Source organism: Neopelma chrysocephalum, unplaced genomic scaffold (genome assembly GCF_003984885.1).
Source record: "Neopelma chrysocephalum unplaced genomic scaffold, ASM398488v2 Primary Assembly neopelma1_97102, whole genome shotgun sequence".
Lineage (NCBI taxonomy): Eukaryota > Metazoa > Chordata > Aves > Passeriformes > Pipridae > Neopelma > Neopelma chrysocephalum.
In genome coordinates this window covers 4,556,498-4,581,814 of record NW_020925744.1, presented here as the reverse complement: position 1 = coordinate 4,581,814, position 25,317 = coordinate 4,556,498, and the positions used below count along the sequence as shown (strand labels likewise).

At 38.5% G+C, this 25,317-nt stretch overlaps 1 protein-coding gene across 4 annotated transcripts in view; it reads left to right on the top strand.

The window, feature by feature from the left end:
- MAST4 (microtubule associated serine/threonine kinase family member 4) overlaps positions 1–25,317 on the top strand; it is a 292,509-nt gene that overhangs the window by 87,448 nt on the left and 179,744 nt on the right. The window contains exon 1 of one of the 4 annotated variants that reach the window (XM_027671423.1): positions 15,894–15,956. The exons of 2 other annotated variants lie outside the window; for them this stretch is intronic. In XM_027671423.1, coding sequence (XP_027527224.1) covers positions 15,918–15,956 — 39 coding nt within the window. In that variant the 5' untranslated portion in view covers positions 15,894–15,917. Of the gene's footprint in view, positions 1–15,893; positions 15,957–20,002; positions 20,006–25,317 lie in introns of those variants that run through there. One more of the 4 variants, XM_027671426.1, reaches the window with a different exon arrangement.

The following is a 25,317-nucleotide window of genomic DNA, read 5'->3' as shown; positions in this document are numbered from 1 at the left end:
GGAAGTTGGCAAAGCAGCAAGAGAAACGCTGTAATAACTCTGTGTGAAAGTCCCTCTTGAAATTGACTACAGCAAAGACTGAGGTTTGAAAAGTCCTAGTGTAAGGTGAATATATATAAATATACAAAACAGAAAAAAAAAATATATAAAATGAAAAGCAAACCAAAGATGAGTCACCATTAAATAGTTAGAAAGATTAAAGAAAAACAGATAACAATATTCAGAAGTCCAGTTGGACAGTCCAGCAGGACAGCAATGATAAATGATGATAAATGTGTATATGAAAGGAAAAGAATTTGACCAAATTAATTGGGTAAAATTTCTGTAAATTTTCTTTGGTTTTGTCATGGTTTAGTGTCAAATTCCTGTTCGGGGTTTTATTTATTTATTGTTTGTTTGTCTATGTGGGTTTTTTTTTCCTGATTTAAAAAACGTAATCTCCTACTTTAATGAGCATGAAGTCTTTAGTTTTGTTTACCTGTTTTATATAAATAACAAAACCTCTATGCCACAAGCAAGATTTCTCAGAGTCCAGAGGGCTTTTTAAGACAGCATATTTCATATCTACTTTATGCTAACTTGCTCTATGAAATATTAATGTAATAAACAAGATCCTCAAATGAAACATTTGCATTGTAATACACTTGGCTTTTAAATTCAGTCAAGACTGGTTGTGTGATTTCAGCTTTATGGCAAGTGTTGAGCTCAGGTTGAGTATTCCTTCTGTTGTGGAAGATAAATATACAGTATGAAGTAAATCAGACTCTGAAAGGCATGCTGCTGCTTCTTGTAAATGTGAAAGATGTCAATGAAATGACTAAATTTTTACTTAGTATAATAATGGAACATCTTTGAATACTTGAAAGTAGTTTCTAGTAACATCAAAACTAAAAAAAGCAGTATAAACTGGCCTTTGTGAATGGCTTATGCCCTTTCCTGCTAAGCAGTGAAGGGATGTTTTGCCTAGTGTGGGGGTTTTACCCCCACAAAAATCCAATCTCCAAGCTTCCCCCCACAATTTACCTTAACACCAAAGAGAAATTTTCAGACAGGTACACCTCAGTATGGGGGAAGGGAATATATACAATTTATTACTATACACAATAGATACTATAGAACCTAAAGAGCAAACAAATACACAGTGTTAATAATAATCCTACCACCCCTTGGCCCCTCCCACATCAGTTCAGGAGAAGTCTTCAGGGCGATAGTGGAAAAAAGTCTCTCTCTCATTGGGGTATGAGGGAAAGGGGTTCTTGTGCACCCCCACCAGCCCTCAGCTCCGTGCTGAGGTCTCCCTTCCCTGAGCTGCAAGGGAAGCAACTTGCGTCATCAGGATCCTCATCATGAAAGGTCCAGGGAGTCAGCTCTGAGTCCTTCCTCCCTGGTTCCGTGAAGGTTTCCTCCTAGGGAGTAAGATGTTCCGTTTTCACCCTCCAGGTTTCAGGCTCTGGGTCTCTGCTCAGTTCTTTTTATCCCAAATAGTCTTCATCAAAAAGTCCTTACCCAGAAAAACCTGCTGGTTTGACTCTCTCACTCTTCCTTAGCTGCTGCAGCTTTCAGTTTTGGTAGCCCACGTCCAAACCCAACGTATGGCACCTCCGAGCCCCTCTGGCCCGTCTCTTGGCTCGGCTCCAGTACTGAGCATGCCTGCCAGGGAAAGATAGCTGCATCTCCCCTGGCTGGCCTCTGAGTCCACTCCAACTGCCTCTACTGTGCAGTGGAGGGGGAGAACCGGCGAGGAAACTGCCCTGGCCCTGGCTAAAACAAGGCAGAGGAGGCTCGGGGCCCCCCCCCCCCCCGGGTTCAGGGGCCCCCCTGGCCACCCCTCGTGTCTCTGATTCTCTCTTACACACAACATACACACACTCCTACACGCTGCCTCCAGCCCTGGCCAAGCCAGGGCCACGGGGGCACAGGGCCCCCCCCCCAGGTTACAGGGGGCCCCCATCCACCCCTCCAGCTTCTCTCTCTCGCACATGCTCTCCCACATAACTAAAACTGCCAACAACTTCCGGCTGTTGTGAACATCTAATTTCACAGGAGCGAAAAAGAACAGCTGCGATTGGTCCCTCAGCAGGAAACTCTCCTGGGACCAACTACCCTAGCTCCCAGTCCCAGGGGGAGCGGCTCAAACTAAGACATCTAGGTATGACTAGAAGCATTTGCTACTTTTTAGTATACTGTTTACTTCAGTTTTTTCAGAATTTACCTCTTGATTTCCTCCCCCTTCAAACCGCACATCCCCTTGCAAACTGCCAGAATATTGTTACCTTTCCCAAAACAACAGAAGACTGAGTTTGCAAACATCTGTACCTTAGTTTACTTGTTTTTTATTGCCATTTCATCAGTGTTAATTTGTACAGATGGTCTTACGGAAAATGAAGGGTGGTAACTATATAAAGTACTGGTTTATAAGTTGGATTGCTGAAAGGAAACAATGTTAAGAAATGTGCAGTGTCTATGAAGAGCAGTTCTACTTCAGAAAGGGCTTTGCCTCTTCCTTACTTTTAAATAGTATAATACTGAAAATGAGTGTGTCTTTGTTAAATATGCCATTAACTTCAGCTAAATTGACGTAATCTTGACAGTTATTATGAGAACTGTTTCAAAACTAATTATGCTAATTAGAACTTAACTACCAGTAATTGCATGTTATCAAACAGCACACCAACACCCTTTTGTATGTTTTATTCCCCAGATGCAAAACAGCCATTTGTTGTTTAAGAAGCTTCTAAAATTACAATGTAGATAATAAATGATTGCGAACAAATAAAACAAATACTTAAGAAACACTGATTGGTTAGATAAATGAATGACAGTATCAGTTGTGCTTGGTCAAAACACATAATTTAAAAAAGGCTTTTATTGTTTTATTTTAGAATAGTAGGAAATTTTTCAAATCATTAATTGCCTGTATTCAGTTTTATCTAGTGAGTATAGCTGAATTTATTTTTAAGTAAACTTAATAGAGAGCAAGAGGAACCTGCATCTTGGGTTAAGTTTTAATTCTTTCTGTCCAGGGATTCAGGTCTTCAATGCCTATTTGTGAGCAGCTAATTAATGCTCTGCAAATTAATGAGCAAGTACAAGGATGGCACTTGTGAAAAGGAAAAGAAGGTATAATAGAAATTGCCGAAGTAACTAATCCTGGCTCTGTCTCTAAAATCTCCCCAAAATAGTTAGCTGGATTTCAGAAACACTTAATCTGAACTGAGGATGTTATTTGAATGCTAAACCATTTTGTGGAGTTGAAAACCATATTCTTGTTTGATTTACAACTAGCTTAACATCTAAGACTAATCACTGGAAATCTTTTTAAAATGGAAATTTTTTATTCCTAGAAAATACTATAATTGTCAATTAATGGTAGCAGGTTTTCTGTGCTTCAATTGCTTCTAGCTTTCAAGACTGGAGAGTTGTTCTCCCTTATGTATTTTATTTCATTAATTTCTTACCCATGAATATGTATTTGCATTCATATTTCTTTGTATTTGCCTTTTAACAAATACTTAACTGCAGTTCTAATCCAGTAGGTAGATCTAATTTAGTACTAGAGAAAGGGAAATGAACATCCATCTTCAGAGACATGCCTATATAGTTCATATTTTTACACAGCAAAAGGCTGGAGTAGACCTGGTCCAGACCTATGGAACTGTAGTATGTTGACAAGCTTATGACTGTGTGCTCTGTTTCACAAATATAGATTTGTTTCTATCATTTTTTGTCTCTGTTTGTCTGTATCATTTTTTTCAAAATAGTCTTGACATACTTGGGTTTAAAACAAAACTGTAGATTCAGTTGCTTGATGGAGTTCTAGATGTTGACACTGTTCCTAAGTTGTCTGATTGAAACTAATGGCTTTATTAATTCTTATGCTTGTCTTGCTAATTCTTGGATGTGGTTAAAATAACAGACGTGGTGATGGTCAGGGTTAACTCTCCTCCCAAGTAGAACTTTCAATTTCTCAGAATTGAGAACACAGCTAATTCTGCAAACTATCATTAGTTAAAGAAAAACGGAAAAAAAATCTCTCATAGAAGACTGACCTACATTAAAAGATCTTGTGAGCATATCCAACTTGTCTTCCAAACATACTCACTTTTTGAGGAAGTAGGTCTTTTCCCATCAGCCTCAGTTACCTTCCAGCTTTCAGGATGTATTTGAGTGTAATCTAGAACTGAAAGGAGATATTGCAGTTTATTAGAGCTGAATGAAGGTATAACCCTCTTCTGTATACTGACAACGGTACAAAACCAGTCGAGGTCAACTATGTGTAGGAGCTAAGCAATATATCCCTATTTTGCACATAAGTACCATACTTCTGTTTTCCCGGCTTCCCAGGTGGTCTTCCTCCTTCATGAGAGACTCTACCTGAACACTGAAAGGCTCACTAGGACTAGTTTCTACTTCTAGATAATGAAGAATCTAGGGCTGTTAAAATTACTTTCTAAGCCTGTGTTGTCAGCTGAGCAGACCTTGTTCTTTTAGATTTTTGTTTGGTCTGTAGGACCCACACAGTTGAGGTCAGTAAGCTTGGTTAAATGCCTAGAACTGAAACTTCTGACTGTATGTTAGTAGTGACTCCAAATAAGGGCTTATTCTTGTTTGCTGTGATGTTTGAGTAGTCTGTGTGTGGTGTTAGTGATGGTTATCTTAAAATGGCATCTAGAATTGTTGTGCCAGTAGTTTAAAAAGAAAAAAGTGGGAAAAGTGGGAAGTGTTACAAAAGTGAGGCCACAAACTTTTCATGCTGGTAAAATTGGCCATGTGAGAAACAAAGGAGTAGTGGTGTTTGGCAATAAACTATATGACCAGAAGAAATCGATGTGTAATTGTTTATACTGCTCGAAGTTTAGATGCCTTTCTGGGAATAAAGCTTTCTTAGCTTATTGTTGGACTTTGCTTAGAGGATAAGTGAACAAAATTATAATCTGTGATTAACAAGGAATAAGACTCAGGCATATAGTGGTGGACTTTTCTGGCCTTAGATCAAAAGCTTCTGCAACTCCTTAAAAGATATACGGGTGTGGAAATGGTAGGGGGATAAAGAGGCTAAAAAAGACATGGAAACCAGGAAGAAACTGGAAAAATTACTGACATTTTGAAGGATGTAGAAAAATTTACCTATAATGCTGTTTTCTGGTCACCATCACAGAAAGCAGCCAACTGTGAATTCATTGTCTATCAGTTGTTAATTCAAACACCCATTCATCCAAAGTTTTTAACATTTAATGAGAAAATATTAACAAGTTGCAAGGAGGTGGTTCTTTGCTTGAGGAGTGTGTGCTGATGTACAAATCTGATTTTAATGGTCTGATTTCCATTCTTAGAAGAATGTAATAAAAGTTTAAACTCATTTCACTCACAGCTCTGACTTTAAAATAAATTGAGATAAGACAGGCATTGGGAATACCATTATTAGTGTAGGAAAACTATTGTCTACACTTATGTCTTCATTCAGGATCTGAAGGCATAGTGAGAGTATTGGTAGCTTCGAAGTGAATGTTCCCTGTGTGGCCTAGGTGAGTATCAGTAGGTTAGGGTGTTATTCTGTGTTCTTATGAGGCAGATACAATTTCTTTGACTGTTCTTAGCAGTCTTTGGAATTTGATACTCATGCAGAATTAGGATAGGATGATTTAAAAAAATGATGTAGAGGATAAGGTAATGCTCCACTGACCTGAATTTTAATAATGATACTTTATATTGTCAAGAAACTTAATTTTTATCATTGTAGAAACTTTTTCCTAGTGCTTCTATCACCGTAGAAAACTTGATTGATGCTGTGGCAGCTTCAGTTAACAGAAATGCAAATAACGAAATTCTTTGAACTTCCTAGGGAAGTTTGGCCTAAAATGGTGGAATTGTTTGGAAGCTGATGAGGCATATTCCTTTCTGATAATTTTTTTTGCTGTGGGGTAGTTTCATGGCTAGGCTTCACGAACGAAGATTTGGGAAAAGCTTTAACCACATTTGTTACAAGCATGCTGGTGGCTAATAAGGCCAGTATGAGATAGGCATGTCCGATTGCAAAAGGCACAGCAGAAAGACTCCTTAGGTGGTATATTCTGCAAGACACGATTCTTTCTGCGTTGTCTTTTCTCCTTGAGAGTGATCCTGCGTGCTTTCTCAAAGGAAACAGCAGCGTTATAGATGGCGTGTCTCCAGGCCTCCCGATTTGAGGCCAGAGTAGATCAGTTATGTTGATCAATATGGCCAAGGCTGAGATGGGGTAGTATCCTTATGTTAAAGGATAACTAAATAGGACCTAATTCTAAATTGATGAAGTAACATTTTAGTTTTCTCCTCTGTAAGTTGACATGTTCTTATGCCTGTGGTACTTGCAAAGTGATTGTAATGTAGCAGAGGATGGCAGCAGACGGTGTGGGAACAATGGCTCTCGTCCCTCAAGCTGAAGTACTCCCATGGTTCTCATCATAGCTGTAACTCTCAAAACAAAGAGACTCCAGCTGGTTGAATGACACTGCTGACTTATAGGCACTGGAGGAGGGAGGGAAATGTAGTTTATCCAAATCTCTCTGGTGGGAATGAACATTCCTCCTCTTTATGTTTTTTTTTTTTTAATTCCACAAAGCAAAGGTGTCTAGCAAGAATTTTTCTGCAGGCATTTTTCAATTTGAGAACATCCAGCAGAGTACTTTTGTGTTGGATGGTACACTGCTACTTCTAATCTCTTATATTTCTAGGTTTAAAAGCAGACATAATTTTACTGACCTGAAACATTAAGTGGATTGACTATCACAGATGGCTTTGGCACATGCTGCTGGGTGTTTGTACCTCTGGTTTTTAGTGAGACTTTCTTGTACGTTCATGCGGAATCAGATATCTTACTGTAAAATGCACTTCTACCTGTGGAAGCAAGTGGAAATGTGGACTTTGATATTTTTTACTATACCTTACCTGTTAGTATTCCTCCAATCCCTCCCTTGTCCTGATATATGGTGATTTAAATTGTGCTGACTTCACTGGTGTGGTGCAGTCACCGTATTTGTTTCCTTCTTCTGTACAGTGCCACAGTGGACTGATGATTTTTAGCATCAATTGTTACCATCTCAGTAAAGCTAGAAAGTATTCTTGCTTTTCTCTTTTATCACAATATGCCATATTGTAGTGCATATGTCTATATCCAGTTCTGTCAGATTTTTAGTAAATAAATAGTACAGTAGAATCATTGCATCTATTAAGGAGTTTCTTTCAGGGTGGTGTGGAGATTAAGAAAGGACATAAGTGCTCAAGTCAACCTAATGTCACTTGAGTAAACATATAATAATCAGCAGGAGATTGGTTAACTGCTACTCTCTCATAAATACATTTAACCTCTTGATCATTGCTGAATACCTGCAGTTATGTGGTGCAGTGGAAGATAGTATTTGGTCAGTTAAATTCAGAAATGATGGTTGGCTTTGTAATGCATGGAATAATTTCATAGTAATATACACCTGGCTGATCATAGATTCCTAATTCCCTCTGTTAGGTTGTCTATTTGAGAGAGGATGAAGGTTGGTAGTAAGAACAAAGCTGAATTATGACATTGCCTGCTTTAAATAAGGGAGGGGAAACAGTAAGCTCAAGTTAAGTAAGAGAACTAACTGACATCCGAAGTGGAGTTGGATCTCAGTGTATTTCATTAGTTTCATGACCAGTAAAAGCATATCCTGAACAAACTTCCCTAGCCTGATGCACTTTTCCAGAAGCCTGTAACTGTGAATAAATGGGGTTTTTTTGCATGCTTGTTACATGTGCTCTGCTTATCAAATATGGGATTGAGACTAGGGATCAGTAGGAGAACATTCCCTTTTGTTCCAGGCTTCCTTACTTTACTGGTTTGTAGTGGAATTTCTGTCCATGGGGAGTCAAGACTTCAGCAAGGTGAACTACCTTCTGAATTAATTTGGATGTTGAAAGGCTTAACTATTGTTCTTTAATGAAGGAGGGTGCTCTTGTGAAGAAGTGGGACCATGCATGTGTAGTGGAAAGTGTTAAATGTTAGAGTGTAAGAAACAGCCAAAAGATATTAAGAAGAATTACACTTCTTTAAGCTAAAGTACATTAATATGTTATCTCATTGAGAAAATCATGCATTATTACAAGTGTTGAGATTAACTGCTTCTAAAAAGAAAAACGTGGCATCAAAATAAAGGAGACTAGCTGCGTCATTTTTCAGTGATTTCAAAATAATAAAAGAACTTACACCATGCCAAAGTTTAATATCTGTAGTTGGAATGCAGCTGGCCTATTACTGATTTCACCTGAGAATCAAATTTCTGTATATCTAAGAGGGATTATTCAAAATGTAATTGCTATTGTTACTCTTTTGCCATGAGAATTTTTTTAAGAATTTGCTTCCTTTTCCATATACAAAATCTAAAGTATGCCACTGAGCTGATTGTTAGAAAATGCCTCAACTCAGAGGGTTCTTTACCTGTTCTCTGAAAACATATTTAGATGTGTCGTGCTTTGAATTCTAAGATTGAAAATGGCGTATGTCCTGTGTGTTTGATGTTAAGCATTCCTTGGGGAGATGCTGAGACAAGTAGCTCAGCAACTTTTGAAAAAAGGAAGAACATTTTAGTGTGTACGTCTCAGTCCTTGTTGAAAAGAGATTCATGAGAGAAACAGATTGTACTCATGATGTGCTTCTGTTTTCAGAAAGAAATTTGTTTTATGCTATTGCATAATTATGGAAAACTTAGAAGATCGAAGGGCTGGCTACCTTGGTTGAATTGGTGATCCAATGCTTTTTGATGCATTAAGGAATAGTATTTGATGCAAAAGGGATGAAGCTACCATGTCTGTTGTAACCAGTCTTCTCTTGTATGTTCTGTCATTGAAAGAGAGATTGATTACTTATTTGAAACTTACTTAAAAAGTTGGTTTGCTTTTGCAACAATTATTTTCTTCTAATATTTTCTTTACTGATTTATTATCTTTCTAAGGTAACAAATTACCTTTCTGAATGAATGGCAAACCCTGAAATGAGTTGATGTAAGTAGGATTTTGTCCAGCAGGTGGCATGAAGACTCAGTGTGTACCTACATGCTCCATGGAGTGTGGCTGCTCCTACATGTGTAGTTGCGACTGTTGGCAAGGCACATGTGCTTTAGTAGGAAAAAGTAGTTTATTTTCAAGAACCTTAAAAAATATAATCACAGAATCAATAATATTTTCTTTTTTTTAAGAAACAACAACAATCAGCTCTACTTCCTTACGTGTAAGAAATTGTTGCACCCTGCACTAACCTGTGGCTTGCCATTTGTGTAGATTTATCAGCTCCAGAAGAAGAGAATTAGAGTTTTGCTAACTAAAGAATCTTGAATTTCTCCCTGCTTGTGATCTCTATTCTGAGTAATATACAATATCTCAGGAAAATAGTAGAGTATCTCTTAATGCATTGCTGGCCCCGGTAGTCCGAGTTCTCTCTTGGATACACAGCAAACCAGCTTGGCTTATCTGAATATGTTTTTGTGTAATGTGGTAAAGTGGGACTCAAATTCAGTAGCGCTCTGTCAATCCATGAAGTGATTATTGCCCACAAGTCTTTACTTCTGAAAGATGTAAAAGGGGCAATGCACTTTTCTCTGTGTGTGTGTGGACAGGATTATAATACTGAAGGAGAATAGAGGAAAAAACTGGTAAGAGCTCACAATTTTGCTCTCAGGCCAGCAATGCCTTCTTCAGTGCTGTAGCTGGGGACTCAGAGGAAGCAATGCCTTGAAAGCATTTGGCTGGTGAAGCATGTCTGTATTTTTTTCCTGAGGGGTGCTGGTTATCATGTTGCACCCTGAAAGGGAGCTGTTGGTTTCATATGGAGCATTTATTCCATATTTTTTCTAAGCCCTTTAGAAGGGACACTAGGCAAATGTATACAGGAACATAAATAGCTATGTAGATGAAATACTGTAACTTTTGCACTTTGAATCATAAAATACATGTTGTTTGCAGTGTCTAAAATTGTATATTATTTATCATGCATTATTAGTAGTAAATGATGTTGTGGATGTTAATTGGTTCTGTTAAATTCATTAGTTTTTCAGAATTTCAATGTATGTTAATAATTATTATTAAATTGTCTTTATCAATCTCAATTTCAGCCAAGGCAACTTTAGCCCCTAACACTCTAAAATGGCAGAATTGTTTTCCCTGTTTCCTAGAGTAATGTGCAAGTTCATATGATATCACTGCATAACTTCTGTGGGTAAATGAAATGCTGGAAAACAAATCATGAAAGCCAAGTGGTGCATTTTCATTATCTCGTTCAAGTAGTTTGTGATAAAGCTGGCCTATATTCCCTCACTGACTAAATATCTTAAATATGCTTTACTGTTAATATCAAACAAACAAGCCTTCCTGTGGTTGTATGAGGAAATTCTTGCTGAATATATTGCAGAGTTATAGTTCTGTCTGCTAGTCTGTATGTACAGACTAAAAAGGTATCTGCTGCTTTGAGTGGATTACAGCTTCCCTTGTCTTGGCGATGACATTAAGTGTGGGTCTGTCAATTTTTGCTGCTACTTCTGATAAAATATCTCACTTCTAGTGCTGTAGTCAATTTCAGTGACACTTCACAGATAATAGACCTTTCAGAATTTGAAAGAACAAGAGGCAAATGGATAGTGTTGTTTCCATAACCTTATTTTCCTCAGAAAACATTAAAAACATTGCATTAAGAAAACTTTTGGGTAATGTAACGATAGGTAGTGATAGTAGGAAGTTTCTGACTTACCTAAGATGGCTAGATACTGATCTGCATAAAGTTCTTCAAAGATGTTCTTTGTTTTGATTCACTTCTAGAATGATTTTTCAAACTGATATAAGAAATATATGCACATCTTTCAGCTCCCAGTATCCTACAGGGCTTTTGCTTTCATGCTTTTGTGGTTTTAATTAATGATAATCTGGTATCCATTATCATTTCTAATGAAATCCCTTTTTCCAACAGCATTGTGGAGTGACAATATGGATGGTTTGGTGTGGATGTATATGTACAGGAGGGTTGAAAACTTTTCAGTGATAGTTGTTTTTACAGATTTTTTTTTTGTCGGGTATAGACAATAATGTACTGTGTCTGCTTAGGGTGTTTGAAATTCAGGTAAAACACTGGGGGTAAATTTCTTTAGGAACCGATATTGTTTTCAGAATGCTACAAAACAGGAATGTGATCTGTGTTATGATTTCTTAATCATATGCAGAGTGTGATTACTTTGGTGTGGCACATAAAGGTGGCTCAATTTCTCTTATGACTGTTCAGAAAAATAACCTTGGACTCCTTTGTGGAATTGTAATGTCATCTTCCCTTGGCAGTTTATGCTTGAAACTACCACAGAATCACAGAATATACCTAGAGACACACAAGGACCATCAAGTCCAACTCCTGGCCTTGCTCAAGACAACCCTAGGAATTACACCATGTGCCTGAGAGCATTGTCCAAATGCTTCTTGAACACTGTCAGTCTTGGGGCTGTGACCACTTCCCTGGGGAGCCAGTTTCAGTGCTCAGCCACACTGTGGGTGAAAATCCTTTTCCTTATATACAACCTAGACCTCCCCTGACACAGCTTCATGCCATTTCCTTGAGTCCTGTCATTGGTCACGAGTGTGAAGAGACCGGTACCTGCCTCTCCTCTTCCCCTCACAAGGAAGTTGTAGGCTGCAGTGAGGTCTCCCCTCAGTCTCCTCTTCTCCAGGCTGAGCAGACCGAGTGACCTCATTGGTCCTCATACAGCTTCCCCTCCAGACCCTTCACCATCCTTTGGCCCTTCTTTGGATGCTCTAATAAATTTGTATTTTTTTTATATTGTGGTGCCCAAAACTGCACACAATATTAAAGGTGAGGCCAGACCAGTGCAGAGTTGAGTGGGACGCTCACCTCCCCTGACCAGCTGGTGATGCTTTACTTGATGCAACCCAGGACACGGTTGGCCCTCCTGGCTGCCATCAGCCAGGACCCCCGGGTCCTTTGCTGTGGGGCTGCTTTGCATTCAAAAACCACAAAAGCAGTGTTTGCAGAAGTTTGTTTCAAAACCATTATAACTACAGCATCCAAGAAGACACACTCTGGTATGCTCTAATTGTTCTTTCTTCTCTAATGTGCTTAGAGAAAAGCTGCATAGGAAGTAATGTTTAACATTTCCATATTTTTCCATTCCCGTGCTTGTAAAAACAGCTATCTGTAGTTATAGTGTGTCCACTTACCTAGATTTCTGAAAATATGGCACAGTATTTTAATTTTTCCACTAAATCACTTGAATAGCTTATCAGTGGACACAAATGTGATGAAAACCTCCCTTTTTACCAGTGCTGGATAAAGTTCCTGTTATTTCGGATTGCAAGTTATCAGAATGTAAGGCAATTATTTCATTGCTTGTTATCTGTTCTAAGCAGTAGAATATTCACATTTAGGAAGAAAATAATAATTTTTAAACCTCAGTGATGGTGGTTGGATACTGTAGAATATTTAAGATATAGGAAATAGCCCTGACAGAGATAGATTTAAGAGCAGAATACAAGCAAGTTGTTTCACGTACATAATAAATGCGATTTGTCATATGCTGCCACCACATGTAGTATGAAAGTGGCAGCTACACATGGGATATGTTTATACATAAAATTAAATTTAAATCTGCATTGTAAAACTTTAACTACATATTCATATATTTTTTGGCATGCTTAGATTTCATCCAGTTGATTGGCTGATTTCAGTAATCACAGTGATTTCTAAATTCTCCTGGTTTTGTCAGTCAATATTATTTTCTAAGTAAGCAGTATGCTTAATGCAAAAAAAGGGTAGTTGAATGAGGATAAAAGCTTCCTAAATTTGTGTAATTGTCCTGAAAATTATCTTCTACCATGTTTCTTTTCAGCTTTAAATGAACATGTACTTGGGAGTATGTATCTAAATTAATTCTGAAACATCCTGCACATTTAGTTATGTTAAATGCTTCCTTTATAGGGGAAAAAGATTACTGGGAAAATTTTGGATTGTTGCTTGAATTTCTTTGCCTCCCCTGATGGGGGGGAAAAAAAGGAAGTTTCTTTGTTCATACACTGTTCACATGTGCTATTTTGTGGTGCATGTACAACTGAACTGTGCCTTTCTGATACAAGTGATGTGAAGGAATCTGTGGGGCATTTTGCTGTTTCATATATATAAGGATGGTAATATTAAAATGTTTCAAAGAGGATGCTTATACTTAATGATTTTCCTTCTAAAACATAACTTTTACCATGCCATGGTCTTATCTGTCATGATTTCAATAGTGAATGTAACTGAAATAATAATCTGAAAAATAACAAAAGCCTAGCAGGCTTTACATGTTTTTAAACATACAGATACACCTTTAGCAATATTTAAAGAGATTCACAGATGGTGAGAAAATTCAGTCAATGCTTTCCTTGTTAGTTGCAACTCTCTGCCTTTCAATTCCTTCTAATACACCTTTATAAATTGCAGCACAAGCTTAGGAAAGCTTCTGTAATTGACAGTAAATACACTTTTCACTGAAAGGTAGTTTTATACTTTTCTACTTGAGGTTTATCTCATCTTCCACTGGAAGGCAGTCTTCTCTTTGTTTCGTTCTCCTGCCTTCTGGTATTACTTAGGTAGCTGTACCAATGATCTTTAGCTTATTGCAAAACAAGGTAATACTTGCACTCTGTCTGTAGTTGGATAGTGTCTTCATGCATGTACATCAGTGCTGTCTGCTTCTGATCCTTTCTGTAAATTGTCCTTGTACAAAATTACAGCTTCTGTGATACTTGAGGTGTTTTGTGAGGTTACAGGCTTTTTGCATCTGTGCCTGTCAGTGATACATTACTTGAAGGTACGACTTTTTTGTGCTGTTGTTCACGTAATGACCTCTCAGCTAGTGGGATAGAGCACTTTTAATTCATACATATATATTAGACAGTTATGCACAGTTAGACAGACTAAAATGATAATTGGAACAAAACTACACCTCAGTATTATTTACCTTTAAAGGAACTGAGAAATTGAGACTTAGGAGGCTTTTTGTTTCAGTGATTAAAATATTTTGTGTAAATATGTATTTAGATTGGGTATATAAATGCAAACAACATTGCAGATGAAACCTGCACTGTGTTGTGAGAGACAAATGGTAAGGTTTTGCCTCTTACCCTTGAAACTTGACAGTCTTTGGCTAATTAATTTTTGCCACCCTCACTGGAGGCATAACAGCAGCATTAAAATTGTCATTCGCTTCTGTGTTTGGAAATAGAGAAGGATGTGAGGACACATGGTTGTGAATGATTGGGACAAAATTTTAAAGTGTTAACAAAGAAGAAAGAAGATGACATTTCGAAAAGGAAAATAGGAGTATTGGGAGGAACCCAAAGGAGATAACGTTGTATCCTTAATGTAACTTTTTTCCCTTTGTTTCAGACAGGTGAGGGATCTAGTTGCTTTTCAGTTTCATTCTGTAAAGCAAAAAGGTTTTCACTAGGTTCAGCGTGCTGCTTAAAGAGATGATATTAATTTAATTAAAAATTAATTGAGGAGGATTGAGAAGCCTTTGTTACAAAGGTCAAACTTGGTGGGCACAACACTCCCTTCTGGCCTACAAATCTGTAAATCTATCGATGTGTTTGATTTTTTTCTTGTCTCCCTCTTGTGGAGCTGGAGTTTTGGTCAGTATGAGCATCTCCTTTCTTTCTGAACTGAAATACAGCTCTAGTCCTGTAACCGAGATTAGTGATGGCTGAGTTTTAAGCCATTGACCCAAGGTGATCCATGCATATGGAGCTGGAGACATGGAGAGACAGGGAAGGGGAAACATGTTCAGTTAATGTCACTGTGTAACTCAGATAAAAATTTACTGTTTCTTTAGAATAATACAGTTGGAGATCTCAGAGAAATGTAGTTGAGCAAGGTGGCTGATTTTTTTTAATTTTTAAATTTTTACAAGTGTAAAACAGTAATGTTAATGCATTTCAGTCATATGAAGAAGGGGTGGGAGTGGGGGCAGAGAACACAGCAGCCTTTTCTGTCTCTGTTCTTCAGATAAACTGTTACTGCTCAGTAATATCCTTTCAGCGGTCCTTCATTTTTTTTCTTCTAAACGCCTCTGCTCCTAGCAGGTTTTACTGCTATGAAATGTACACGGACTACTGCTCAAAATGATGCAATCTGACAGGAAATCAATATTTCTTTTTCATACTAGATTTGAGGTTGTGATTGTCATAATCCTTGTTTTAGACTGTTAATGGATGAATAGTTAATAGTGTGGTGACAGTTGTTAGGAAAAAAAAAAATCAGTGGTTTGTTTAACCAACAGCTTGACAGATAAGAAAACTCCAGTACCGTTTTGCTCATTATAATGTGTGCTTTCACACATTAATCCGAAACCTTTTCGGATTCAGCACCTGGTTTTTCACCTAGAGGAGTTTCCCTTGGTTCTGTCGGGTCAGCTGAGCTGATGAGAGGCGCTCGGGCGCCAAGCCCAAGGTCACAGCCGGACCTGCGGGCTGCGGTGTCCTGCACCCCTCGGGCAGCCCGTACTCTCTCACTGTGTTCTCTGCAGCCTCACACAGGAATTCCGTGGGGCGCGGTTGATTAGGCAGTGCTATTATAACACTGTACTGCAGTTCCATTTTGTAACTAAACGCAAACTTGTCGTTCACCTCTTGCCCGCCTCGAGTTCAAAGCAGACGAGCCAGGGCACAGGCGAGGGGCGGTCGCAGCCCCCTTCTCGGCGCGGGCGGTGCCGGTGCGCGGGTCCGGACCTCGCGCCCCGAAGTTGCCGGTCACGTGCGGCGGCGGCGCCAATCGGCGCGGCCGTGATGTCAGCGCTCGGCAGCTGCGGGGATGCGGAGCGGGGTCCGGGCGGTCCGGCGTGCCCAGGCGGCGCCGCACGGCGGGAGCGCGCCGGCCCAGGGGCATGGACGAGCCGGGCATCCTGCGGCGCCGGGGGCTGCAGGTAGGGCCGGGGGGCGGCGCCGCGGGGGGCGGCCGCCGCCCGTCCGCAGTTTGGAAGTTGCCCTGCTCACCTGCGGCCGGGCGCGGTGCCAGCGGGCTCTGCGCGGGGGGATACCTGTGTGCGGGCGGGGCGCGGCGCGGCCGGAGCCCGCGGAGGGCTTGCCCAGCGCCCGCCCGGGCTCTTCCCGGGAACAGGCAGGGTAGGGGCAGGAGCGGTGGCGGCGGTGCGGTTCTCTCCGCCGGCCGCGCTCCGGAGCGGGGCGGCGGGCGGGCATTGCCGGGGGAAGAAAGTTTGTCCGACGCCCGGCACTCAGGGTACAGCGCACTTTGTGGCCGGGGCGGCTCTGGGATGACTTTTCTGCTGGCGTTCCTAAACTCCAGAAAATGCCGTATCTCAAATGGAGTGTAGGTTATGACACAGTGTTGGTACCGTATGTTGTTTGAACCCTAGACTCGAGCCGTATACTCTCTTAGGACAATGCTTTAAACGCTCAAAAAATTAATTTTTTTTGCAGTGTGTTAATATAGAGCATGTGACCACCGTCGGATACAGGGTGCAGTTACTTTTTTACTCTTTCACCAAAATGGAGCACCATCTCAAACTACATCATTACTGCCCATTGTTCTGAAAGCCCTTTGCTTAAGTCGATCTCGGCAATGAATATGCTTCCTTTCTTTTGTTTTCCTCCACATCCGCAATTTCAGTGGGAGGAGGGTGAAGAGGAAAGCCTCCTTGCATTTGGAATCGTTGGGTGGTAATGTAAAACCCCTTAAAATGTTGAAGATGCACTAAACCTGCACAGTTTTGAACTTTTTGGGAAGCCCTTTCTGATCAGTGCTTTCAGCTTGGTGCTGCTCCAGCGTGACAGTTTCTGTTAGACAGATGAAGGCAAATAAAATCTGTAGCCCGTGTTGTTATGGAGCATACGGAAGTCCTGGAACTCTCTTGGGCCTCTTAGTCTTTTGAGAATCCATTAACTTTTCTTTAACTTTTTGTGTGATAACATTTGGCTGTGGAAAGTGAATAACTTTCCTAAAAATATTTTGGTGCATTATTCAGTCCTTAATTCATAAATATTTTCTGTAAGGTGATTGTGAAGTGGGAAGGAGGATCTCTTCTGCAGGTTGAGACTGTGGATGACAGCTTTTAAAGAGGGTATAAAAGTTTCAAGAGGTAGATCTTCACAGTGAAGCCAGATTTCCTCTTGCTAAACTGGTTGTAATTCATTCAGTAGTGTAAACTGGATTTCTGCCTTTTGACAAGAATTGAACAGTAGTCTGGTCTGATTAAGGGAAAACTTAAACCTCCATGTGAAAGAAGTGCATCGAGTTCTGCACATTATTTATATTTTATTTTATTTTGTTTTCTGTAACTTTAACAAAGTAATTTTGAATGAATACCAAAAGTATTTCAGAGACTTGTTTATGGTTGCTTAAGAATATTAAAAGCTACACATTGAATAATCCTAGTACCAATAAGGCCAATTCAGACTTGCAGTGTATGCAGTAATAAATTGTTTTTGAAGATGTGTTCCTCATGACTGTCATTAGAATTTGGTCTTAGAGTGGAGAAAATAAGCCAATGGTCAGAAGTTTTCAAGTTGACATACTACCATCTAGAGAAAGATGGGAGGGGGAGAAATCCTATTTACATGCAAGTTACGCTCATTAGACCTTTAAACTGAATCTGTCTTTTACTATCCTCTTGCTCCCCTAATGTTTTTCTGTTGCTCTGTTTTTATCTTCATCTGTTGTCTATGCAACTAGCCTAGAGAATTTGTGAGCTGGAAAGCAGGTGATATGACATGTGACAAGGAGCGTTGCTGCTGTTTAAGTTTAGTTTGTAAATATTAAGTCTCTGAGTTGTCTGCTTTGCTGACCTTTTGATTTTATAGTACATCCCAAAGTAGTGACTTGTTTATTTTATAGTGGTAGTATATGTTTTTACCATTTAAAAAACCCTCTAAATAATTCTCCTGCCATTGTTTTCTGTGGGAAACTGTCCCCTCTTCTTTTTCATATGTTATTTATACTGTCTTTTAATGACTGTTGAGTATATTCTGAAAGGGATTTAACAAAAAAAAGGAAAAACAAAACAAAAAAACCCCACCCCAACAAAAGCAACAACCCCCCCAACCAAACAACACACAAAACTCCAAACCCAAACCCTGCTCCCCCCCAAAAAAAAACAACAATGGGGGAAAGAAAAGGACAAGATCTGAGTTAAGACAGTTCTGAAATAGCTGTAATCTTCAATATAAGGTCAAATAACTTCATATGACTTTTTCAGTTCTCTTGTTTAGAAGCAGAAATGTTAAAAGCAGGTAAATCTGCTTAAAGCTGTGTGCTTTCTCAGGTGAAGTTGCATTTAAATTAAACCAATCATATAACAAGAAATAGCACATGTTTAAATTAAAAGCCAAACTGCAGGGTTTTTTTCTCTTTGTGCACAGTTTGCTTCAAAGCTTGATTTGCAGGACACACAAGCCATTTCCTTTTAGACGGGAACCTGATGTAGTTGTGTTTAATGCTATGTACCATCGTACTGTGTTTAAAAACAGCCAGGAAGTGGCTTGAATTGAATCTCAAAATGTAAGCCTTAAGTAAATATGTAGACTTGGATAAATCTTGTGTTGGGTTGCTATGTTTTTCTGGTGCTCGGGCTTCTGAGAGAAACTGAGCCTTTATTTTGTGGCATCCTGAACACATACATCTATTTAATCTTACTACAACCTATTTCTAGTGTCCAGTTACTTATGTTGGTTATATTCACAGAAGAATAAAAGTTTCTGAGTCTGTAGTATGTGCTTTTTTTTGGTGAGGAAATTCTGAAGCTTTAATTGCAAAGAATACTTTTTTTTGTAAGAAACATTAGGATAAAATTGACCATTTATTTAAACTTGTAAAATTTGTAAATGTAGTTTAGTATAGATTGAAATAGTTGTCTCTTGAAAATAAGTTTAAAAAAGATGAAAAAGCTAACTACCTATATCATATTCTTGATTGCATCCTGCTAACAGCCTGTGTTTGGTCTTTCTTCCATGAATTTTTCTAGTTGTTTGGCCAAGCAGTGTTCCTTATATTGCCTTAAACCAAGGACTCTGAACCCACACAATGGTGGGTAAAGGTAGCACATACTTCCTTGAATCTCTAAGAAGGATGTAGGAATGTGGGAGAAACCTTATTGCCAGATGCAGGCAGCTTCAATCATGCTTCCAGCACTGATTAAGGTTTCACTTTGTCAGACAGATGCTTTGAGCTGTTACTTTTCCTTTTGCTAATTTCAGTTCGCCTCTAAGTGGCTGGTAAACAGTGTTTGTAAATATTTGACTAATTACATAAGCTATTTTAATTAGACTTGCAGAGAAGTTGACCAACAGCAGAGAAATCAGCTATACATGCAACCTCCCAGATGTCAAAGAAAATGCTGTGTTTGTTTCTTTTCTGGTCTCTAAGTATTTATACACTTTTTTCTCCTGAAAAATTTTAGTAGGGACTTTAAGGCTTTTTTCAATTCAGCATGACTGCGCTGTGTTGCTTGCAGAGATATGATTATAACCAACATGAAAAATTCTGATGGAAAATCTGATACATGCATTTGAGGGGGATAGGGTGTGAGGTAAAAATAATCACACAATTCAGACTTATTTCTGTAGAAATGGAAGTAGGCAATGTAAATGAAAATGTGGTGTGAGTGTTGCTGTTTTTGCAGAATTGAGGAAATCAATTTATGCCAATTCCATACATTTCTAGAAAAGATGGTAAGGGGCACAGTCATTATGTAGCCTTGACTATTCCTTCCTTCTGCCTCCAGTACAGGAAAACAGTTATCTTTTGTAGACAGCTGTTTTGAAATTTGGTATAAAAAGGGTCCTTTTTGGTACAGAAGGACCTGTGCAAAAACTAAAGCCTTACAGATTTTTCCCAGTCATTGCTTATTGGTTCACCTAAAGATGCATCCTGATAAATCGGAAAGAAAGGACATAATTTCCAAGGGATAGTGGCCTTATTTATGGCTCCTAAACAGGTGAGTTTTCTTTGGTGTAGAAGGTGTCATGACTGTTCTGAAATACTGAAAATTGATGTGTGAAATGGAAGGGTCATCTGGGAAGCCACACTCTACAGGAGGGAAAAGGAAATAGGGAGACTGTAACTGTCTCTTTTGTGAATGCAGTTCATGCTTAGGAATGTGTTCTTGGTGTGGTCTGCTGAGACAAAAATGGTGATAAAAGTTGTACAATATTAATTGGACTTTGCCTTCTGTTGCAAACTGAAGAAAAATGATGGAAAAGTCAGCTTTACAGATGAGGTTCTTAATAATTTTCACTGATTTGAATGCTGTGTACATGAGTGTTCTCCTCTAGGCAAGAGGGACCTGATCCATTTTCTCTGCTGGTGTTCCTGTGTTGGTGGAAATGGTTTTACAGTATGAAAGAGGAGTTGTGTAGTTATAAATCAGGTCTGATACATATGTGTGCCTTTCAGTGAGTGTGTCAGAAAAAAAGGTCTGTAAGAAAAAGTCTGTGGAGGGCATGGAACCAGAGAAGGATTAAAAAAAAAATAAATAATACAGTTTGTAATTTCCAGTAGGTTCAGATTAATCAGTTGAGAAGAAGACAGGGTATATGTCTTCAGGTGCTGCATGGGAATAGCTATGTGTCTGCACACTGCATTCATCCTCTGCTTAGTAGTTGTGTCCAGTCCTGTCTAACGGGGACCAGATTTGCAAACTAGAGCTCAGAACTACTTAAATTGTAACACTTGCTCTTTCATTTTATGAATTTTTTGCATGAGCAACATACATAGATATACAATGTAAAAAAAAAAAAAAGCCCAAATTTTGTATAATCTCGATAAATTATTTTTTTTTCTTCCAGGTAGAACCATCTCTGTTTGTAAGTCATTCTACGCACTATTGTAGGAAACAGGACATTTTAAATCTGTTTATGTTGTAGGGAGAGAGATGTGCAAGTTAGAATAGATATTTTCATTGCTTAAATATTGATAAGTAATGCTGTGGTAAGTGATAGCTACCTTTAAAAAGCAAAGGACCAGCCTTCTGAGAGAAGAGACACTAATCTAAAGAACACTTTTCCTCTCCTCAGCTGTCACTTATGCAGGCCTAATAGAGTATACAATCTCTTGATCAGTTTATTCACTTTATTTTCCAATCATTCCTGCATTGTTATGTGCTTGTCAGGTCCTCTAAAATGCTTTCTGTCAGAAATACTTTGCTATTATTTGAGCTGTGAAAGCTTTTCTGAAAATTGAAAAAAAAAAAAAAAAGAAAGTGCCCCATGCTGCATTCAGAGCTAAGATATTTGGCATGGGGCCAAACTTGCTGTCTGTAGCCCATAGCACACTTCTTACTAATGCCTTCTGATAATTGTAACAACATTTTTTGATAATGTCTATAGTATGTCACAAAACTGAGTGACTGTTTTATGTTAGGTTTGGAAGGCAAATCATAAACTTAATGTTTCTTCATGTGAAATCCTTTCATGAGCTCAGTGGTGGAATCTGTAATGATTTGAACTGATCTTGGTTGTGTGATCTTGGTCATAATAAAAAGCGGCTTTGGCGTCCTCTGTGCACTTGTCCTTTGTGCACTCATTAGCTCCTGTTCCTGAGTCACTTAACTTATCTCCAAAATCTGCTTGTTTGTGGGGCTTTTTTCTTTGTGTTTTCTTTGTCCATTTTGTTGGTAACAGTAGGGATAATAGCTGCATGAAGGACAGTAACTTCTTATTGAAACAGTTTTTTTTTTCTCAGTTCCATGGGATGTCCTTGGTTTGACAAATGGTTTTACTCACTTTGTCACAACCAATGAAACTAGTAGTTTTCCATGTTTTGTTTTTGAAATTTTGTAAGAAACTTCCTTTGAGTTTGATACAGTTTTGATTGTGATGCTGCTTCATGTGTCACGTTCAACATAATGATTTGAGATTTGTTTTCACCAACTGATACACTAAATTTGCTTTGAAAGTCTGAAGTTTTCCATTTTGTAAGTTAGCAGTTTTATCAGAATTGCCCACAGGCTTTGAGATGCTATTAATTCCTTTTCCTATTAGATTGAAGCACTACCCTTTTTTGCTTATAACAGTGCAATTTATCCAGCTGAACGTTAATATTACATAAAAACCCATAAATTGTGATTTTGATAAAAATATGATTTATGATAAAAAATGATCCCAAAGCAGAACACTCAATACTTCAGTTTCATAGTTTGTTTTGATATTGTTTTCTTCGCTTTTTCCCCTTTGCATGTAGCACTAACTACTGCAACTCTGACTCTTATTCTCTGTAGCATCCATGCCTCATCCAATGTAAATCAGAACAACATTGTTTCCTGTCAACAACTCATGTCTTCTATAATCTTATTCAATTACTTTGTCTGAGTTTCTACTTTTGTGTTCCTTTTGAATCCCTGTGCCTCCTCATTCACATCCCTCTTGATTTTTAGGTCTAAAGTTTAGTGCTCCTCAGTAGCATGCAAAAACTGGGATTAGAAATAAAAAGGATAATTGCACTCGATGTCTATGCCCTTGAGAAAGAACAAGCTCTTCAGAGACTTCAGATGCTTAACTCCAAGTTTCTACAGAGCATGTTATGTTGGTTGTACTTTGTCCTTTTTGAAATTCTTTTGTTTTGTATATATTGTTGGCTTAGTTTCACAGGGATATTAAATAACACTTCTATGACATCTAGGTATCCTCCCCAAGGCACTATGTCAAACCAAGGGAACATTAGCATTGAAAAGTATTAAAAATAGGTATTTTTTTAGGCCTTACTATCAGAAATAGGAGATCCAGTTTAGCAGCACTATATCAAAATTTTTGTCCTTGTGTAGGTGCTGTAAAAGAGAAAATTTCAAGTGATCAAATTTCAGGAAGATGTTTGAGTAATCAAACTTACAGTCTAATCAAACTAATAGATGGCGCTTAGTTAAAAGATGGGGCTTGTGGCACTACCAGTTCCTCTTACCAAACAATATATATTTTCTGAATGTCACTTTTAGTTGTCTGGAATCTGGTAGTTGTTTAGACTATCTGCCTTGTACAATGGACTGAAGTGCACAGATATGTTTTGTGGAGATATATGTCATGTTATAATTCTTCTGATATTATTTTAGCTCTAGAAGCTAGAAATTGAAATGTGCGTATTTTTTGCATGTGTTTTGTATATTTGAATATTCCAGGTGTTCTTTACAGATAAATGATGCTGTATCAAATAGAGAAAGATAGCTGAAGGTGTTTTTCAATTAATATGTATTCTTCTTTGGTCCCACAATGTAACTGTCTCTTTCTATGTGAAAAGCAAGGGAGATGTGGTAAAAAGTTTATAAAGTCCGTGCTTGCATTAACTTCTGTGTGGAGTTCTTTGATGTGAAAAGTTTTTTCAGTGTATTTTACCACTTTACTTTAAATTATGCCACTAGAAGGATACCATTTCAGTTGCTTTAAAAAAGTCTAGTTGTACACAAGTTCTGCACATACATTAGGGAAATTTAGCATTCAGAATTTGTGTGCAGAAGAACCTGAAAATACTCTCTTAACCCTTATGTTTTCTGAATACAACACTCATGAGCACAGCTGGAAAATTCAGGTTATGAGTGGAGAATTGATTTTAAGACTCCAGTGCCCCTTGTGAACACAGCTTTCTATTTTTCAATTGCTTCAAATTTTTTGAGATTTTAATAAAGGTAGAGAATTGCAAGAAAGGAAGGAGTAATATAAATGGAAAATTAAGAGCAAATGTTTATGACCAGGATAAGAGCTATATTTCATGTTACTCTGATTCTTTATTAGTTATGTGCTGTTTTCTCTTTCAGTTCTTCAAGACACAGCAGTATGTTTGTCTTTTAACATAAAAGATTATCATAGTTTATTTGGTGTAAGCAAAGTAGTGATGAAGTGTGTTGTATTATTAGGCTGTTTCTGTGCCTGTCTGTCAATGATAAATAGGAGATTTTAACATTCAGGCATGAAGCTCAATAGTGTTTTCATGTGTTGTCACTTTTGCCATGAATATTTGCTCTTATCTGGAAGCAACAGTTCAAAATTGTTCTTAGGACGGGGTGGCCAAAATCTGCAATTTTCTTGTGTTGGTTGGGAACAGAGAAGATCTAATGCAAAGCATATCATGTTTATCGCTGAATGTGGGCTGTTACTGTATTTACATGCTTTGCTTTGCAGTTGTGATAAGAGATTTAACTCTTAACAAATTTATTTGTATGAGGTGGCTGCAAAGACGTTATTGTATTTCTCCACGATCTTTTGAAGAGACCAGTACCTGCTAAATTGGTGCAGCATCTTGATTGACTGTTAGGTTGGTTCAGTTTCATTTCTCAAATAATATTTGTCTTTCTTGTTGATATGGTTTGGAGCTGGCTCCCTGCCAAGTCTCCAAACCTTACCACAAGAAGTCCCCCTCCCCAAACCAAGGGAGAAGAGGGGAAAAAAACCCAACAGAATCAAAAATGAGAGGGAGACAAAGCAATATATAAAAATATTTTTACACTTATATACAATTGAAATATATATACAATTTCACAGGGAAAAGGGAAAGGGGAAGGGAAGAACAAAAACCAAAATAAAAAAAATATATATATATATATCCCGATCAATAGCCCAAGGTCTATCAACTAAAAGAATTAGCAAAGAATATCTTACTACTCTCCTTGGGACAACGGAGAATCATGCTGGAGCGACTGCTGGCAGCCTCCGCCTCCCAAGGTCGACAAGGCCTTACCAGGCCTCGCTCCCCAACCTGGCAGACTCAACAGCAGGGAACCCACACCTCCAAAGCCGCCGGAAGGAAAGAGAGCGAAGGCCTTTCCTCCCTTCTTCTTATACCCCGGCTTACGAAAAATCGTAGGGAATACTGGGTAAATCTGGGCACTTCCTTGGTTACAAACTGGTCACCAAGAAAGGCCTAGACCAAACTACCACACTTGTCTATGCTCCTGGGACTCTGCATAGATCCTCATATTTCAGCATAGATTTTTTTCATGAGTCTTTGGAATTTGGTTTAAGTTGCATGCAGTTTGTCCTATTAGTAATGCCAACTTTGTTTTTCTCCTTTGTTTGTCTTTTGGTTTTCTTACTTTCTTCTTAGGATCACAGCAAAATGCTATTCTTTTCTGACTGAGATTGCAGATAAGAGCTTGTGTGTTTTTAAGCATCTCTGACAAGACTATGGAAGAAGAGATTTGAATAGTGACAGAACAGCCACCTTTTTTGTGCATCCATTTGATTTTCTCCACTTCAGTTCCTATGTATTTTTTTGTATGTGTTTCGGGCTGATGTCGTTTAATGGTTTCTGTAGCACCTTATGCTCCTTCCTTTGTTTTAACAGTAAGA